General features: G+C 39.9%; 1 protein-coding gene across 1 annotated transcript in view; it reads left to right on the top strand.

The window, feature by feature from the left end:
- The window catches only part of DENND5B (DENN domain containing 5B), a 179309-nt gene that overhangs the window by 134803 nt on the left and 24361 nt on the right, over window positions 1-20145 (top strand). Inside the window, 2 exon segments of the mRNA XM_081818948.1 lie at window positions 121-199; window positions 7981-8090. Coding sequence (XP_081675074.1) covers window positions 121-199; window positions 7981-8090 — 189 coding nt within the window.

The following is a 20145-nucleotide window of genomic DNA, read 5'->3' as shown; positions in this document are numbered from 1 at the left end:
GCTGGAATGGATATCTCCAAACTTCAAAATGACCATTTTGATGTGAATGGTTTTGATGAGAAGTTATTTTTTGATTATTTCTTATAAAATGAAAAACTTTTTTATACCTTGTAATTTCAGGGGAAGTCAGCTTTGTGGTCACACTTAATTCAGTTTCAGGACAGAGAAGAGAAGCAAGAGCACCTTGCAGAATCTCCAGGTGAGAGTTCATTGGTTTGTTTCTGCAGAACTGGCAGCATTAGACTATGTGAAGAATCAATACCATATGGCTTTGTCTTTACCTCTCTCTCAGGCTGAAACTTACCCACCTTGCCAGTAGTGGGATAAAGTAGAAGAAGCAAAATTACTTACTAGCTGTGAGATCTGGGAAAAGATCTTGGTCACTTGACCTTTCTGATCTTCAGCTTCCTCATCCATAAGACAGGGAAAATAATGTTAAGCTATGTAAAACTATAATGTTGATTAAGTAAGATAACATGTGGAAACCCCTAATGAATTATAAAGGATCATATAAGTATACCTTACTCTCACCAGTGTTAGGGTGTAGTGCATACTGGTTTTTTTTTTTTCCTTAAGTTTTATAACCATCATTAATAATCTTTCCCAGAAAAAACATCTATATAAGCCTCAAAAGTCTTCAGGAGTCAGAATCCTTCAATTTATAGCAAGACAGGGCGCCTGGGTGGCTCAGTTGGTTAAGCGACTGCCTTCGGCTCGGGTCATGATCCCGGAGTCCCGGGATCGAGTCCCGCATCGGGCTCCCTGCTCGGCAGGGAGTCTGCTTCTCCCTCTGGCCCTCCTCCCTCTCATGCTCTCTGTCTCTCATTCTCTCTGTCTCAAATAAATAAATAAAATCTTTGAAGAAAAAAAAAAAAATTTATAGCAAGACACCACATGTTAGAGAAGTGTTATTATACTTCAGCTAATTAGAGTTATGTAGGATTCCTAGATGTTTTGCCTTCTATGTATTTTTCTTTATGTTAAAATAACCATTTATTTCACAACAAGTAGTAGTAATGGTAGAAAGTTAGTAGATATAAAATGTTTTATACTGAATCAGCAATTGGGGAACCTTTTCTAAAATTATGGATTTTAGACATTCAGAAATGTAAAAAAGATAGTATCTTTTAAAAACTCATAAGCCAACCACCAGCTTAAGAAAGCATTGCAAATATGATTGAAGCATACCCTACTTCCATTCCCCTCATTGCAATACTACCCTAAATGTGGTGTTTATTCTTGGAAATAATAGCTGTCTCTACTGAGACAGCTAGGAATATGAATTTGATACTGCATTAACTGGAAGCTCCACTAAATAGAATGTCAAGGTTCTGATGTCCCAAGATGTAACTATGTTTGTAAAGATTAAGATCAGGTTTAAAAGCATTCTCTAGTATCCATCTCCTTTGCCCCTTTTTCTGTTGAGAAAAAGTAAAAATGCATTGGTGTATGCCCTGGAACTATCTCTAACACTTACCTGTGTTCATAGAAAATTTAGCTGTTCAGATCATAAGACCATAACCCAGATAGCTTACCCTAATTAGAAAAAAATTTCTAGGAAGAAATAGCCCTTTGTAGGATGAAACGTTGGAAAATCGAGCTCAATTAAGTAAGGCAGGGAGATTGGAGATATTTGGCCCTTTTGCCAAATGTGGCATGCGAGCATGTCCAGCTATCTGGTCAAGTGTTGGGTAGTTGAGGTGGCAACCGGAGACTCAGCTGTTTGCAGTGGCCTTTTATTAGTCAGGGGGACCAGCAAAACTCAGAAGTCAAGGCTAAGAAGTATGAAATGTGTCAAAGCCTCATACAGTGAACACACACACAAAGTATGAACACAGGCTATATATTTTACTGATCCTAAGTAGGATTAATGTAAGCCATGTAGCTTTTGAAATCAAATTTACTGTCTGTTAGGAAGGGTGGATTTTACTATAAATATTGCTCTAACACTTCTGATGCTTCAGCGCACAATTTTAAAATATGACAGTGTGATATATGTATAAAAACATTAGCTTAAAAATATTTCATTATTGAGAAGCAATGTGTTCTAATTATATAGAAATTAGCAGTTTATTGACTTTTCTGCTTTTAAATCTGGGTGGGTTTTTTTTTTTTTTTTCCCAAAAAATACTTCTGTTTACCAACTGTTAAGCATCCCAATTAATGGCAGTAAACAGTCTGCATTTTCATATCAAGGAGAGATCCTCTATGTACTTAGAAATTCACAGTATGTTTGAACACTGCTGTTACTAGCATTGAGCCAGGATGAGTCTCTATGATAGATCATTACTGTTCCTTCCGAAGCAACACAAAACGGGAGTCAGAGATATTTTAAAGGTTGTAGAAGAATGGAAAAAGTCTGTCTTAACAAGAAGGTCATAGCAGGGTAGATTATCTTAATTTTTTTAAATAGATTCTATTTTTTAGAGCAGATTTAGGTTCATGGCAATATTGAGCAGCAATACAGAGATTTCCCATATACTCTCCACCCCCACATATGCATAGTCTCCCTCATTATCAGCATCCCCTACCAGAGTGGTATGTTTCTTATAGTTGATGATCCTACGTTGACACATCATTACCCAGAGTCCATAGTTTACGTTAGGGTTCACTCTTGGTATTGTACCTTCTGTGGGTTTAAACAAATGTATAGTGACATGGATTGACCATTATAGTATCAGATAGTGTAGTTTTACCACCCTAATAATATTCTCTGTGCTCCACTTACTTATCCGTCTCTTTCCCCTAATCGCTGGCAACTACTGGCCTTTTTATTATATCCGTAGTTTTGCCATTTCCAGAATGTCATATAGTTAAGAGTCATGTAGTATGTAGCCTTTCCAGATTGGCTTCTTTCACTTAGTAATATGCATTTAAGTTCCTCCATGTCTTTCAGACTGTCTTAATTTTGATCAAGTCACTGCACCTAGTAGGCTAGTTGGAAGTTCTATTGCAGAGACAGGATCTCAGAATGCAACTGATCCTAGAAAGAAGACTGTTCTTGACATATTACCCAAAAGTTTCTGCCTTTAAAAATGTTGGCCAGCTTAGACATAGGTGGTGGTCTTAAACCTTGCATCTTTGGACAAGGTTCCACTAAACTTTAAATGGATTTTTAAATCAGTTGGCAAGGAGTGGAGTAGGATGCAGGAGGGGGTGGAAATACTGCTTTTAAATGGTTATTCTGGGTCTAGCCCTAGAATTTTGAGAGACTCTTCAATTATCTTCATCAAAATTTTTCTGTTAGAGGGGCGCCTGGGTGGCTCAGTCGTTAAGTGTCTGCCTTCGGCTCAGGTCATGATCCCAGGGTCCTGGAATCAAGTCCCACGTCGGGCTCCCTGTTCAGCGGGGAACCTGCTTCTCCCTCTGCCCCTCCCCCCATGTGCTCGCTTGTGTGCTCTCTTTCTCTCTCTCAAATAAAATCTTAAACAATTTTTTGCTATTGAGATGCCTAGCAGTCAGTAGAGCGTGCAGCTCTTGCTCTCAGGGTCCTGAGTTCAAGCCCCACATTAGGCATAGAACTCACTTTAAAAATAAAGTTTTTCTTTACTTACTTGCCTGCGGACTGTAGATGGTTCTATAAAAACAATGCATACAGTCTCTATGCTCTACAGACTTCCTGCCCATGTAGCAGCTTTGATTCAGGCAGATATACAAAAAGAATTCCTGTGGCTAAATATTAAATCCACAAGTGTTTATGTTGAAGGAGAAAGTGGCCTGTTACATTTGAGTGTGTTAAAATAAGAAATAGGAATATATGTATACATTTAAATCGTGTATAAATTTCTCTTCTGGAGTAGACTTCATGGAAACCTTCTTAGAGTTTAGATCTCTAGGTGAAAAGTATGGCTTCATTCATTAACTGCTTTCTGCTCAGAGGCTTCTGAACTGTTCCCTCCAAAGTCACTAATAAATTACTATCTTGGTTTCCTGGGGCTGCCGTAATGAAATACCACGAACTGGGTGGCTTACACAACAACTGTCTCATGGTTCTGGAAGCTAGAAGTCCACAATCAAGGTGTCAGCAGGGGTGGTCCCTTCTGAGGGTTGTGAAGGAGAATCTGTCCCACTCTCCCCTCCTAGCTTCTGGTCATCTCAGAAATTTCTTGACCTTTAAATGGCGTATTCCATGTGTCTTCATCTTTTCTCTACTCCTGTCTTTGTATCCAAATTTCCCTTTTATAAGGTCATACACCAGTCACAATGGATTAAGGCGCACCCTAATGACCTCATCTTAACTTGATCATCTACAAAGACCCTATTTCTGAATAAGGTCACATTCACAGGTCCTGGGAGATGGAACTTCTACGTCTTCTTGGGGGATATAATTCAAACCATAATATAACTACTATTGCCTACCTCCTATGTTGTCCTCCAACTATCTGGTTAACAGATTATTCACAAATCTCTTTCTCCAGCCCTGGTTCCTACACATCCATCCTTGATGGCCCAGTGGGACCTCAAACTCAGCACATCTGAAAACAAACTAATTATCTCAGCACCTCTCCCTCTGTCCCTGTTAGGCTTTCTCCCTTCTCTCCACATTATTTAATGGAAACAGTACTCTTCTCTCAATCAAGCTTAGAAGCTAGAAAGTCATCTGGAATATAACAGAAAGCCCAGTGGACATGACATCAGAACACTCTGCCCCTTTTGATGAATGTGTACAATTGGGCGGGTTTCTTGACCTCTTTGAGCCTCAGTTTCTTCATTTGCAACATTAAGATGAACAAATCCAAAGGAAAGTAATAATTCAATGAGATAATTTTTATTAAATCATTTCATATTCATACTTAATATTGTTCTTGACTCTTGGGTCTTGCTCACTTTCTACATCAAGTCATTAAGTTCTGTGGGGTTTTTTTGTTTCTTTTTGTTTTGTTTTGTTTTTAAAGATTTTATTTATTTATTTGACAGAGAGAGACATCAACAGAGGGAACACAAGCAGGGAAGTGGGAGAGGGAGAAGCAGGCTTCCCGCGGAGCAGGGAGCCCAATGTGGGACTCGATCCCAGGACCCTGGGATCATGACCTGAGCCGAAGGCAGTTGCTTAACCAACTGAGCCACCCAGGCGCCCCTGTGTTTTTTTCCACTGCATATTTCTCCTCTTCGTTCTCCCTGGCTGCCACGGTATTAGTTCATCCATAAGCTGGCCTGTAAAATAACTTCTAGCTCATCACCCTTATTTCTCTTAAACTGTCGTACTGTCACTGTAGTTAACTAACTAAAAAAGCACTCAGGAGCATAGCATTCTTTTCAGAATCCTTCCTGCCATCCTAGGAGTTGTACAGATTTCTATTTTGTCATTTAAGTCTCCGCCATCTGGCCCTAAATAGTCTCATTATCTTCCATGAGTATTTGTTGAGCATGTATGTGGTATGGGACCTCCATCAGGCCCTGTAGGTATTCTTTTTTTTTTAAAGATTTTATTTATTTATTTGACAGAGAGATAGAGAGCACAAGTAGGCAGAGAGGCAGACAGAGGGAGAGGGAGAAGCAGACTCTCCACTGAGCAGGGAGCCCGACGCGGGGCTCGATCCCAGGACCCCGGGATCATGACCTGAGCCGAAGGCAGCCGCTTAACCGACTGAGCCACCCAGGCGCCCCGGCCCTGTAGGTATTCTAAGAAAAGAATATGACTGAGCCTCAAGAGGCATATAGTTTAACAGTAATAGAAATGTTAAATTATGCTAAGTTTATATTAGGTGTTCAGTTTCACTGGTCCTGTTAGAGGTAATGACATCTAACAGTGTACCTTGGGAAGAGAGACTATTCAGGAAAGATTCCACAAAGAGGCAAAATTAAAGCTAAGTTTCATTTTATTTTATTTATTGAGAACTTACTTTGAGCCAGGCAGTATTCTAAGTGCTTTGCATCTATTTGAATAAGGTAGGTATTGCTACTGACCCCAATTTGCAGATGAGAAAACAGACCATGGAGAGGTTAAGTTACTCACCCAAAGTCAGTGAGCTGTTGAGTTCTCTGTAGGGTTTGAGAAAGCCATGTTCTTAACTATTAAGCTAGAGTGCTCTCAAGCTGAAATGCTAAATAGGCTGTAAACAAGGAGAAAGATACAGAAGTGTTAAAGGGTGAGCCAAAGACTTTAACAAATTGCATGGAGACATAAAAAAGAACACCATTTGGGGGCACCTGGGTGGCTTAGTCGTTAAGCGTCTGCCTTTGGCTCAGGTCATGATCCAGGGTCCTGGGATCGAGCCCCACATCGGGCTCCCTGCTCAGCGGGAAGCCTTCTTCTCCCTCTGCTGCTCCCCCTGCTTGTGCTTTCTCTCTCTGTCAAATAAATAAATAAAATCTTTTTTAAAATGTTTAAAAACAAGTGTTTTATAAAGTACATCATATGTTTAAGAAACACTGATCAGGGAAGAGTGGAGAAAATAGGGTTCCAAAATAGAATGCCCAAAAAATGCTTAGGCCTGTGAATGCTCTTATTGTGGATGCCACTGCTCTTTAAATGTCAAGCTCCTCTTTATTAAGCCTCTTGCCTGCGCTCTGCTTCCAGAGGCATGATTCCTTCTTGTTGTCATGTCTCCCTCTAGCCAGGTTGCTGATTATGGTTTCAGTTCCTTTTCCTACCTCATGATCTTTTTTTTTTTCTCTTTTTCAACCTATTTCTTACCACTAGTGTGGCCCTCTTTCATGCTATCTAATCATCTGGAGTGTAGAAGCGTTCTCTGAACTTTTTACTTTCTCCCCAAAAAGAGAGGTGTGCTTTCATTAACTACATACTTAAATGGTGAGAGTCTCAGGAAGACTAACAGCACATTCCCTGCAAGTCACTGGAACAGTTTCCTTGGTGTCTGTTACCTCTTGGGTATCAAGATAAAGCAGTGTTTTTAGTGACCCATTGAAAACTCCATCTGAAACAGCCATGACAGATGGCCTATTTATCACCCACCTGGTGTGGAAGGCCCTCAAAAGAACTGCCTTTCGGTTGGCCTGGCCACAGTCTCTTTGTCCTGGCAGCACTCATTCATACCTGCCAAGTATCAGCCCAGCCGCTGCCACCAGGTGCCGAAACATGCAGACCCTAAGACAACAGAATGTTCCAGGCCAGCTTCACATGTATCTGTGTGTTTCTGCACTGTACCCTAGCCTCTCCAAAGTAGAATGGATCTAAAAATGAGAAAATGTAGGTTTAATATACAGTAAAACCCACATCTTAAATTCTCATGTTATCAATGTATTTGCAAAGTGTGATGTTACAATTTAGTTTTCATTTACAGATAGAAAAATGGAGATAAAGAAAGGGCACAGAACTCCACAGCATCCCATTTAAAGTGAAATCGAGCACTCCCAACTGCAATACATTAGCCAACAATTGATTGCTTAGCTCTTGCTATATAAGGGAACAATCTTTCCTTCTTCTATAAATGTTAACCATTCAATCTCCAAAGAGAATGACTCACAGATATTATACTTCTAAATGTCCATTTAGATTACTCACTTTGCATGATATACTGTACTTTGGATTCTGAACTTTGAAGTAGAAACTTACCAGACTAGAGAGCCCAGACTCTTAGATTTTCCATTTTAAACACTCTTCCACAGTATAAAGAAATTATGTGATTGTAATTTATGAACCCAGAGATAATTCACATACTTAGTAGCTTAATTTATAGACATTCCTTTCTTGTAGTTATCCAGAGCTATTTGAATGAGTTTAGAAAAAGACTGGTCCTCATGGCCAAAATTTGCACACATTGCATTATTTGCTAAGTGGGCTTTTATGATTCATTTTAAATTCCCAAATGCAGACCCAGATTAATTAGAAAGAAAATAGCTGTTTTACTGTATTAATGAAGTAGCATCATTCAGGGGGAAAAAATGAGCTTTTCTGTTTTCTTTAGTTCTTACCAAAGTAATTTGAAAGTATTTATTTATAGAATGTGAACCATGTAGATTTTTTTTTTTGTCCTTGCTGTTATTTTTCTAATACTTTGCTGATATTTTTTTACATAGTTGCCCTTGGACCAGAAAGAAGAAAATCTGACTCAGGAGTTATGTTGCCAACACTCAGGGTCTCTCTTATCCAAGACATGAGGTATATATGCTAGCATTTGATGATAACTGTCAAATATTTATGGCTTTCACTTATATTGCTCAAATAATTATGGCTATATGTATTTTTTATGTATTATGCTTATGTATTCTGAGGAAAACATTTTTTATAATCTTAACTTATTTTACTTTTAAACTATTATTTTTTTCCTAGTATTAAATTCAAAGGGAAAATACAACTGAGAAGAGTTTTAAAGTAGCTAAATTATTTTTAAGTTCTTTGTTCAGTTTTTAAAATCTCCTTAAATACCTGCTGCCCACAGACACAGACCAAAAAAAATCTGCAAATAATGACAAGTTACTTGGCAGAAAAACTGCTGTCACGTAGGTTTAATTTGAAGTAAATGCAAATCTGAGAATTACCAGTTGCAATTACTGGTCTTAGAAATCGTGAGAAAGAATCGAGATATCTAAAATAGATTTATTGAATGAGGAAGACAGAGGCTTTTTTCTTTTAAACATTTTAGGCACAACACTTAGCTCTTAAAATATGCAGTCTTATAGTCGATGTTACAACATTAGAACACTTAACTTCCCTTTTATGGTTTATTGCTTTCTTAATATTAATTATTGATGTTTATTTGATTTGTCAGATACTTGCAACTGAAAAGCATAGCTCTTTTTTTTTTTTTTTTTTTTAAGATCTTATTTATTTAGGGCGCCTGGGTGGCTCAGTTGGTTAAGCGACTGCCTTCGGCTCAGGTCAGGATCCTGGAGTCCCGGGATCGAGTCCCGCATCGGGCTCCCTGCTCAGCAGGGGGTCTGCTTCTCCCTCTGACCCTTCCCCCCTCTCATGTGCTCTCTCTCTCTCTCAAATAAATAAATAAAATCTTAAAAAAAAAAAAAAAGATCTTATTTATTTATTTGACAGAGACACAGAGAGAGAGGGAACACAAGCAGGGGGAGTGGGAGAGGGAGAAGCAGGCTTCCCGCTGAGCAGGGAGCCCGATGTGGGGCTTGATCCCAGGACCCTGGATCATGACCCAAGCCAAAGGCAGATGCTTAATGACTGAGCCACCCAGGCGCCCCGAAAAGCATAGCTCTTAAGAGTGGTGGCTTACTGTAGTGGTTACACATCCTGGCTTTACTGCTTGAACTGTGTGACTTTAGGCAATTTTTGTAACTTCTCTGTGCCTCAATTAACCCATCTCTGAAACAGAGATAAAAACCGTTCTCTAGCTCATAGGATTGTTATGAGAATTAAATGAGTTAGTCCATTACTATAAAAAGTTTCAAGAAGTACTTGGCTCATAGTAAGTTTCAGTAAATGTTAGTTTTTGTTATCTGAATCAATTTATATATTTATATCTCCAATGCTCTTATTCCTTGCTAGACCAAATATAGTTGCTCTCAAAGAATCTTACGATTCCTTTTTTTATGTTATGTTACATCATTAGTTTTTGATGTAGTGTTCCATGATTCATTGTTTGCATAACACCCAGTGCTCCATTCAGTACGTGCCCTCTTTAATACCCATCACCAGGCTAACCCATCTCCCCACCCCCCTCCCCTCTAGAACCTTTGTTTCTCAGTCCATAGTCTCTCATGGTTCATCTCCCCCTCCAATTTCCCCCCCTTCATTTTTCCCTTCCTACTATCTTCTTTTTTTTTTTTTTTTTTACATATAATGTATTATTTGTTTCAGAGGTACAGGTCTGTGATTCATCAGTCTTACACAATTCACAGAACTCACCACAGCACATACCCTCCCCAATGTCTATCACCCAGCCACCCCATCCCTCCCACCCCCCACCACTCCAGTTATGATTCCTTTTGATGGCCAGCATGAGAATAGTTGTAACTCTGAGGGAAAAATGATCTCCAGCTCTCTTAATGGAAAAATAAAACCACATGTGTTCTACAGTGATTTCATAGTAGAACCTAACTTCTAAAACCTAATTAGGAGATGGTCACAACACATAAGGCTATCCTACTCCTGCCAGTTTTCTGCTTATTTACTTTTATCTCCTTCATGTTGTTCTTCGGGGAGAGGGGTATCCTGCTTAGATATACTCCCTTTGCTTTGTAAGAGACAGCATAGCTTCCTGGTTAAGACCTCAGGCTCTGGAACCAGCCTACAGAGGTTGCTGTTTCAGCTCTGCCATGCACTAGCTCTATAGCCCCAGACGGTTACTTACGCTCCCAGTTTTCTCACCTCTGAAATGGGATAGTAACAGTCTTTCTCTCAAAATGTTGGTGTAAAGATTCAGTGAGGGGTGTTTGCGTGGCTCAGTTGGTTAAGTGTCTGACTCTTGGTTGCAGCTCAGGTCAAGATCTCAGGGTCATGAGATTGAGCCCCGTGTCAGGGCCCAGTGCGGAGTCTGCTTGTCCCTCTCCTCTCCGTCGTCCCCCTCTGCTCCTCCCCTGACCTGCACGCACGCGTGCACACACACAGATACACATGCTCTCTCTCTAAAATAAATAAATCTTAAAAAAGGTAAAATAAAATAAAAAGATTCAGTGAGGTAGTAAATCTAAAGAACCCAAAATAGGCCTAGAAACAAATGTGTCTATACTTACTCATGCATATATATACATATACATTTATTTCTGCTTCCAACTTTATTTACGTGTGTGTGTATATACATATACCTCACAGACAATTCTTTTTATTATTTTTTTAAGATTTGATTTACTTATTTGAGAGAGAGAGCAAGAAAGAGCATGAGCAGAGGGGAGAGGGAGAAGCAGTCTCCCCACTGAGCAGGGAGCACGACACAGGACTCGATCCCAGGACCCTGGGATTGTGACCTGAGCCAAAGGCAGATGCTTAACTGACTGAGCCACCCAGGTGTCCCAGAAGTCTTTTTAGAAAACAACTTTGAGGGATGCCTGGGTGGCTCAATCAGTTAAGCGTCTGCCTTCAGCTCAGGTCATGATCCCAGGGTCCTGGGATTGAGCCCCACATCGGGCTCCCTGCACAGTGGGGAGCCTGCTTCTCCCTCTCCCTCTGCCTGCCGCTCCCCCTGCTTGTACTCTCTTTCTGTCAAATAAATAAAATATTAAAAGTAAAATTGGTAATATGGTCCTAGACTTAACCTGCCTGGGCCTCAGCTTCCACATCTGTAAAAAGAAGCTAAGCAATATGACTTCTTAAGTTTCTATTCTATATTCTAAAATTAAGTTGATTAGTAAAAAGTATCTTAGCAGTCACCACCTTTTTAAAGCTCCGAAACTGTAACCAGAATAATTGAATAGTTTGGCCAGTTGAATCAGGTAAAGATATAAAGATATAAGCAAAAATGTTAGATAAGCACACATAACACACACACACACACACACACACACACCCTCATGCACACTCACAGAGTTTAAAATAGGCAAATCCTTGGGGCGCCTGGGTGGCTCAGTCGTTAGGCGTCTGCCTTCGGCTCAGGTCATGATCCCAGAGTCCTGGGATCGAGCCCCACGTCGGGCTTCCTGCTCCGCGGGAGGCCTGCTTCTCTCCCTCACACTCCCCCTGCTTGTGTTCCCTCTCTCCCTGTGTCTCTCTCTGTCAGATAAATAAATAAAATCTTAAAAAAATAAAGGGCATTGTGTGTCATACTAAGTTTAAAAAAATAATAAAAATAAAATAAAATAGGCAAATCCTTCATTTAACAATTAATTGAGCACCAATTATGTGTTGGACTCCATTAACACTTACTAGCAATTCAATAGTTTTCAATGTCGGATAGATTGCCTCTCTCACGAAGTTTAAAAGTAATGTTAGAAGAACAAATAACTGCTATGGAGAGGATTAAAATAGGGGTGTGAACAAGTGTGACTGGGTAGCTGCTTTATAACAGATGATCTGGGCTGGCTTCTTGGAGGAAGCAATATTTGAACTAAGATGCAAATGACAAGAAGGAGGCTAGCCTGTGGAAGTTCTTTTGGAGGTATCAGAGGAAAGCTATCAGGTGAGGGGAATAGGTAGAAAAAGGCTCCAGGGCAACAAGCAAGGAAGGCATGCTGAGGAACCAAAGAAGTGGTATGAGGGACAATGGCAGAAGATAATGCTGTCAAATCAAGTCAGCTCTGCCAGCCAGGGCAAGGGATTTGGATTTTTTTTAAAAAAGATTTGATTTATTTATTTGAGAGAGAGAGAGAGAGTGTGTTCACAAGCAGGGGGAGGAGCAAAGGGAGAGGGAGAAGCAGACTCCCCGCCGAGCAGGGAGCCCAGTGCGGGACTTGATCCCAGGACGCTGGGATCATGACCTGAGCCGAAGGCAGACACTTTAACTGACTAAGCTACCCCAGCATCTTGGCCATATGGCCAATTAATAGCAGAAATGGAACTAGAACTAAGGTTTCCTGACCATAGGTCAGGTCTCTTTCTAACTAGATGCAGGCTCTCAGCCTTTGCCACATTGCCAGGAAAATACCAACCATGAGTAGACACAGACAAGTCAGCAGTAGTGTAGGGTGCACATCAGTTTAAATATAATTTAGTATAACCTTGACTAAATCTCTATTTGTTTAGGATACTCAACTGAAAAATCGATGTCCTGTGACTTAACACATAAGGGTTACTTTGGCTTTCAATTTTCAGTCTTTGTCTTATAAAAAATCTGAAAAAAGACCCCCAAGTATCCTAAAATGATGTTTTGACCAAATGATAGATGCTTTTAATAAAACTTGACTGGTTGGCAGGGTGCCTGGCTGGCTCAGTCAGTAGAGCATTCGACTTTTGATCTCGGGTCCCGAGTTCAAGCCCCACATTGGGCATAGAGTTTACTTTAAAAAGAAAAAATGTGGTTGATTGCTTTCAAAAAGTGTTTCATAAGGTAGAACGGCATTGCCAAAAAAAGACTTCAGGGTTTTTCCCCTAACATTTTATCATAAAAAATTTTAACTGTACAAGGAAGTCAAAAGATTTTACAATGAACACATTCTTATACCCACCACATAGATTCTGCTTTCTTTCTATGTTTTTGTTTTTTGGTTTTTTTAAGATTTATTTATTTATTTGAGAGAGAGCAAGCACACTTGTGAGCGGGGAGGGGGGAGCAACAGAGGGAGACAAAGGTAAGCAGACTCCCGGCTGAACCCCGAGATCATGATCTGAGCCAAAATCAAGAGTCAAATGCTTAACTGACTGAGCCACCCACATGCCCCTTTTTTAAAAAAATTGTGGTAATGATAAAAAAGAATTAAACCTTGCCATTTGCAAAAACAAGGATGGAGCTAGAGTATAATCCTAAGCGAAATAGAAGATAAATACCATAGGATTTCACTTACATGTTGAATTTAAGAAACAAAACAAATGAACAAAGAGGAAAAAAGAGACAAGCCAAAAAAACTAGACTCAACTGTAGAGAACAAACAGATGGTTACCAGAGGGGAGGTGGATGAGAGAATGGGTGACAAATACATATATAATAATTTTATATATGTTTTATGTGTACACATAAAACATAAAACCTACCATTAAGTGTATTCACAGTGTTGTGGAACCATCACCACTGTCCATCTCCAGAACTTTTGTCATCCCAAACTGAAACTCCTTGCCCAATGAACAATAAATAAGTAATTCCCCATTCTCCCTTCTCCCCCAGCCCCTGGCACCCACTATTTAATTTTCTGCCTCTGTAAATTTGCCTATCCTCATTTAAGGGGAACCATGCTTTTCGCATCTGGTTTTTTCACTTAGTCTTACACTTTTTGAAATCTTCATTATCAGATGTTTATAATGTTTATCCGTGTTGTAGCATGTCAGAATTTCCTTCCTCTTTTAGGTAAGGATCCCATCTTACATATATACATTTTGTTTATTCATTTATCTATCAGTAGACATTTGGGTTGTTTCCACCTTTTGGCTATTGTGAATACTGTGAATGTGGGTATACACGTATCTGTTCAAGTCCCTGCTTTTGGTTCTTTTAGGCAAATACCCAGAAGTGGATTTACTTGATCATATGGTAATTCCATGTTTAATATTTTGAAGAACGACCATACTCTTTTCCACAGCGGCTGTACCATTTTATATTCCTACCAGCAATGCACAAGGATTCCAATTTCTCCACCTCCTCACCCACACTTGTTATTTTCTGGGGTTTTTTTTTTTAACAATAGCCCATTCTGATGGGTATGACTTCCCAGTTTCTTTTGGCATACATCGCCGCACTCTTTCGAGGTCTTCATAGTCCATATGCTAGAGTCTCTTCAGCTTTATGAGCTCAGAAACCAAATAATTAGTAAACCAAAATGTATTTAGATTCTAAGATACTGAATCCTACTAACCAAGACATTTACTTCAGATACCTAAGAGAGATGTAAAAATAATGGGCTGGAGTTCGGTCATCTGTCAACTCTGGTCACATCTAGACCACGTAAGGAGAGAGTCACAGGAAGCCAGTGAAACCAAAACATTATTTCCCTAACCAGATGACTTGATACTCATTCACCAATATGGATATTCTCCGCCTGGAAGCTAGATAAAAATCAGAAGACTGCTTGCTGTCTTCAGAAGCAGAGATGTGGAAGCCTAATCATCCAGCTCTACACTAGTGATCCTCATGCTCCTGGGACTGATAGCATCTCAGGAAGCTCTGAAGAAAACACTGCCGGTGGTTGTCTCTCCCTTTTCTCTGCTTCCATTCTGGCCCTTTAAGATGGCATTTTATACATTGTTGTTCTTATTCAAGATATATTTACTTTAGAGTTTTACTCTTAGTGGACAGGATTATTTCCCTGTTTTCAGGTTCTTGACAAGTGCTTCATTTTAGTCCCTAATCATTACCTGGATAGCTGATATAGATGTTTCTCCTTAAAGAAAAACACCCAAGTAATATTCTAAACCTTGATCTGTAGGGACGCCTGAGTGGTTCAGTCGGTTAAGGCCCTTCCTTCAGCTCAAGTCATGATCCCGGGGTTCTGGGATCAAGCCCTACGTCAGGCTCCCTGCTCAGTGGCGAGCCTGCTTCTCTCTCTTCTCTCTCGCTATCCCTGTCACTATCTCTGTCGCTATTTCTGTCTGTCTCTCTCTCAAATAAATAAAATCTTTTTAAAAAAAAAATAAACCTTGATTTCTTTCAGTCTAGACAATTAAAGAAAAAACTAGTTTTCCAGGATTAGTATACCTCTCTGAGTTCCTGTTCTCTCTCGGGCATATGTCTCTGTTGGTACCTCCTGTCTTTCCAGGTTTATCTCTTGAGGCAAAAAGACATTGGCACTTTGAGTCCTCATAGTTGTAAAGAGTCTTGGCACCAGATTGCTTAGCTTTGAGTCCAGGACAGATGTATCTAAAGGCTTTCCCCTTTGTCTTAGTATCTTAGACAACTCCCCAAAACCTTCATAGATGCCAGGTATCACCAGACTGTCCATTGTAGAATGATTTTTTGTTCCATAGAGAAAGGCTGGGGACAGTAAATAATTGTACAGATTCTGCATTTAAAAGAGATTATCATGGTGTTACCAATATTACCAATTTCTTTCCAGAGTAGCCATGTACATGTCATCTAACTGTTCAGATAGACTTTTTTTCTTAATGATATTGTAACTGATGTTGAGGAGTTCAGGAGAATATTACATGACCAAGGAGACTGTGAATACTATAATCCAAGTCTGGGTATTCTGACTATGTAAACAAATGAACAGGATGTCTAAGTAGATCCTAGAAAAATTGTATTTATAAAGATGAGAATAAATTACCTGAGGGTAAATTAGCTAGTTCCTTCTTATCTTTTTACTAATAATGTATACATACATGCTTATGAGTATCTGGCTTTATTCTACACTAAAATTAAGTAGTTATGATTGATTTTGTTACCCTGGGAAGGAATATTTTGAGGAATTTTTATGTCTGTACAGAATATGAACTTAAACTAAAATCAGCTAATCCTTAATTTCTCTAATAAATAATACCAGGTTTAAGTGAGTGAATGAACGAACGAACAATACTGGGTTTTGTTAATGATACATATTGTGAAGTAAGCACTGATTTTGGATTCAGGAAATGTGGATTCAAATTTAGAGGTACTGCCACTCTTAGAAATCATTTGGTTTTAGGGAACAGAAGCCCATTCAGGCCCACTTCAGTAAAAAGGGATGGATTTATTGGAGATATATGAGGGTGTCTTCCAGAATCCAAGAACAGAAACTGTGGCTGCTAACAGTCTTGTCACAGATTACTCTCACTGTCTCACTGGAAGCAAATCATCGCTGTTTCTCCCTTCACATCTGCTCTTCTTCCCCTCCCTTCCCCTTTCTGTTTTATTGTGCATATGCTTACCCAAGCCCTGGCTTTAACATTGTTTCTTATTTTTAGCATTCAACAAAAACTAACTTGGTTTTCTTCCAGTATACTAATTCCTAGTTTCTGAGAGAAAATCTAGTGAGCTCAGCACGTTCCTCTTACTCAGTCCATTCTAAGTGAAGGATTAGGATCATGGGGCCATAGGTCATGGTGGTAAGTAGAGTTGTGTATTCTGGGTCTGGGGAAGGGGAGCTTCTCCAAGAATGTGAGTGTGAGGAAAATGTAATTGGTAGAAAATGGATGACCTCTCTAGAACAATATTTATTATCTCTGTGACCTTGAATGGATCACTTAGTCTCAGTTACTCTGTTTTCTCATCCTTAAAGCGAAATAATGATCTCCTTCTCACTCGTTTTTGTGATAATCAAATGAGACAAAGTACATAGAAACTTTTCTAAGGGCGCCTGGGTAGCCCAGTCAGTTAATCTTTTGCCTTTGGCTCAGGTCATGATCTCAGGGTTCTGGGATCGAGCCCCAGTTTGGGCTCCTTGCTCAAGGGGTGCCTGCTTATCCCTCACCCTCTGCCACTCCCCCTGCTTGTGTGTGCGCCCGCTCTCTCTATCTCTGTCAAATAAATAAAATCTTTTTAAAAAAAACTTTTCTAAGGGCGCCTGGGTGGCTCAGACGTTAAGCGTCTGCCTTCGGCTCAGGTCATGATTCCAGGGTCCTGGGATCGAGCCCCGCATTGGGCTCCCTGCTCCGCGGGAAGCCTGCTTCTCCCTCTCCCACTCCCCCTGCTTGTGTTCCCTCTCTCGCTGTCTCTCTCTGTCAAATAAATAAAATCTTTAAAAAAAAAAAAACTTCTCTAGGGGCGCCAGGGTGGCTCAGTCGTTAAGCGTCTGCCTTCGGCTCAGGTCATGATCCCAGGGTCCTGGGATCGAGCCCCGCATCGGTTTCCCTGCTCAGCGGGGAACCTGCTTCTCCCTCTCCCACTCCCCCTGCTTGTGTTCCCTCTCTCGCTATGTGTCTCTCTGTCAAATAAATAAATAAAATCTTTGAAAAATTTTTTTCTAAATTATACAGTTTTGTAGCAGTGTTAGAAATAAATCAAGTAAATAAGTTATTTAAGTCATGCCATATATGCTTTTCTGTGAATTAACAGGATCTCTTTTGGAAGTAATACTTGTATAATATGTTGAATTCCATTGTAGTTATCAATAAATTATTCCAGTTAAAAGCAGATTCAAATGGTATAACTGCACAGCTAATTTTTTAATAGATTTGGATTACAGGGGCACCTGGGTGGCTCAGTCATTACGCGTCTGCCTTCGGTTCAGGTCATGATCTCAGGGTCCTGGGATCAAGCCCCACATCGGGCTCCCTGCCCAGTGGGAAGCCTGCTTCTCCCTCTCCCACTCTCCCTGCTTGTGTTCCCTCTCACGCTGTGTCTCTCTGTCAATTAAATAAATAAAATCTTTAAAAAAAAAATAGATTTGGATTACAGTTTAATAACACAACACATAAAAATTGTTAAAGCATAAAGTTAGATAGATATTTACAAAACAACAGAGTTTTTGAGCTCCTATTATGTGCTAGGCCCTATAGGGTACAAAGAAGTCTGCAGGGCTGCTAAGGAATAGTGGGTTCCTTTCCCCAGGGAGTTTTTACAAGCTGAGAAAAATGTATACCAAGAGAGAATGAGAAAAGTAATAAGCTGTACATGGCAAATTCAAATTAGACTATAGGATTTCATACATTGAAGAGGTCATGGAAGCCTGTTGTAGTCATGGAAAGGTATCTAGAAGAAGCTGAGGTCTCAGACACGAATAGAATCAAATAGGGAAACAAGAAGAAAGTACTTCAGGTAATGGAATGTAAAGTCTTATGAGTCAGCTGTCTGGAATGGAATTTTTTTGACTAGGAAGATATGTTGAGGCTGAGGAGTAGTAAGTCTTAAATGTGAGCCTGTACAGTTCAGACTGTATCCTATGAGTTTTTGAAGGTTCTGGAACAAAGGAATTATATTAAGGAGCCAGTATTTTAAACAGTTACTTCCCTGGTGCCAGTGAATAAGATGGGCTTGAGGAGAAGAGTCTGGAGGCCTCATCTCCTAACTCCCATGCCTCTTTCCAAAAAAAAATAAATAAATAAAACTAGTGTAAATAATTTTATGATGGGAATGCTGATTGCTACCTAAAATAGACTGCACATTATGTATCCCAGTCCTTCTCTTTTTCCTTAAACATAGGTTGTTTTTTCAAATTATAGTTATTTTTCACTTTGTCATTCTTACCTACCATGTCTCCAGATAACTTGGTTAAGGCCAACATAAAACTTATTTCAGTAGGCTTTAATGTTTTTTTTTATTTTTATCTTTTTTTTTTTTGAGGATTGGGGGGAAGGGGAGGGACAGACAGAGAGAGATAATCCTAAACAGGCTCCACACCCAGCGTGGAGCCGACGCAGGGTTTGATCTTAGAACTCTGAGATCATGACCTGAGCCGAAATCAAGATTCAGACGCTCAACCAGCTGAGCCGCCCAGGTACCCCGATTTTACTGTTTTAGAATAGAAAGAATACTGAGGATGAGATTATACAACGTAAGTGCTTATCAAACCTAGTGTAGATTCATTTTCAGTGAATACACTTTGAATCAGCTTGGTATTCCTCAATTACGTGAGCTCCTCCTTGGCACTACACTCACAGGGTACCTTATAAATACTGTTGAACTCTTAAGTGGCAAATGCCTGAGCGTTTTCTCTGTGTTGCTTTGAGTCAGCTGTGTTGTCATTTGGGAAATGTCAGCAGGGTAGAGGAAGATCCAGTGCTGCTTCATAGGCTCATGCTTCATAGGTGCCAGATTGGGTTGTCAAGTGTCCCCCCACTGCCAGCACCATCAGTAAGAACCAGAGTCTATGAGGAGGCTTGCCTGACAACAGCTTTCTCTATTCATGACCATGTATACTGGAATAAGCCCTTTAAAGATAAAATCAGTGTGTCATAAATTCTGAAAAAAATTCTTAGAAATGAGGTGAGGTTGGCTAAGACCTACAAAAATGGCAACGTAATTTTCTTTTAATTCCTCATTCTGACTTGTTTTTAAGCCACCTCGTCAGTGTGTCTGTGTAATGTGATACAATGCTTTGCATCTGGTTTATCAAGAATCTTTGATCACATATCAGTACTGAGGCATGAGGGCCTAAATCTTTAGATCCAAGGATTAAGAGAGAGGAAGGGAAGGAGAAAGAGAGAAAAGAAAAGGACAGAAGAAAGAAAGAGGGGCGTCTGGCTGGCTCGGTTGGTGAGGCATGTGACTCTTGATCTCAGGGTTATGAGTTTGAGTCCCATGTTGGGTGTAGAGATTGCTTAAAAATAAAATATTTTTAAAAAGAGAGAGAATATGTGTATATTTTACAGGGAGGATATTCCTTACTCTGAATTCTTAGAATCATTAGAGAAAAGGGTTTGTTGTAATATTTATTACAGCTAGGATGAGTCATTCTGGACATAAAAATCAGAGGAAGGGATGGTGGGTCACAATCACAAAGACTTTTTAATGACTCACTGTAGTGGCTTTACAATTACCCTGCCCCTTAGGCTTGCCCTTCCTGCCCAATCCTTCTTCCCCTTTAGGAGGAAAATAATTTAGGAAGATAAACTCAGGGGCGCCTGGGTGGCTCAGCTGGTGCAATGTCTGCCTTCGGCTCAGGTCATGATCCCCGGGTCCTGGGATTGAGCCCCATGTCGGGCTCTCTGCTTGGTGGGGAGTCTCCTTCTCCCTTTCCCTCTGCCTGCCTGCTCCCCCTGCTTGTGCTTGCTGTCGTTCTCTGTCAGATAAATAAATAAAATCTTTTTTTTTTTTTAAAGATTTTATTTATTTATTTGACAGA

The sequence above is a fragment of the Leptonychotes weddellii genome, chromosome 5 (genome assembly GCF_054177405.1).
Source record: "Leptonychotes weddellii isolate Sample4059 chromosome 5, ASM5417740v2, whole genome shotgun sequence".
NCBI classification, from domain to species: Eukaryota; Metazoa; Chordata; class Mammalia; order Carnivora; family Phocidae; genus Leptonychotes; species Leptonychotes weddellii.
The sequence above is the reverse complement of the archived record's forward strand: the minus strand, read 5'-3'. Positions and strand labels throughout refer to the sequence as shown.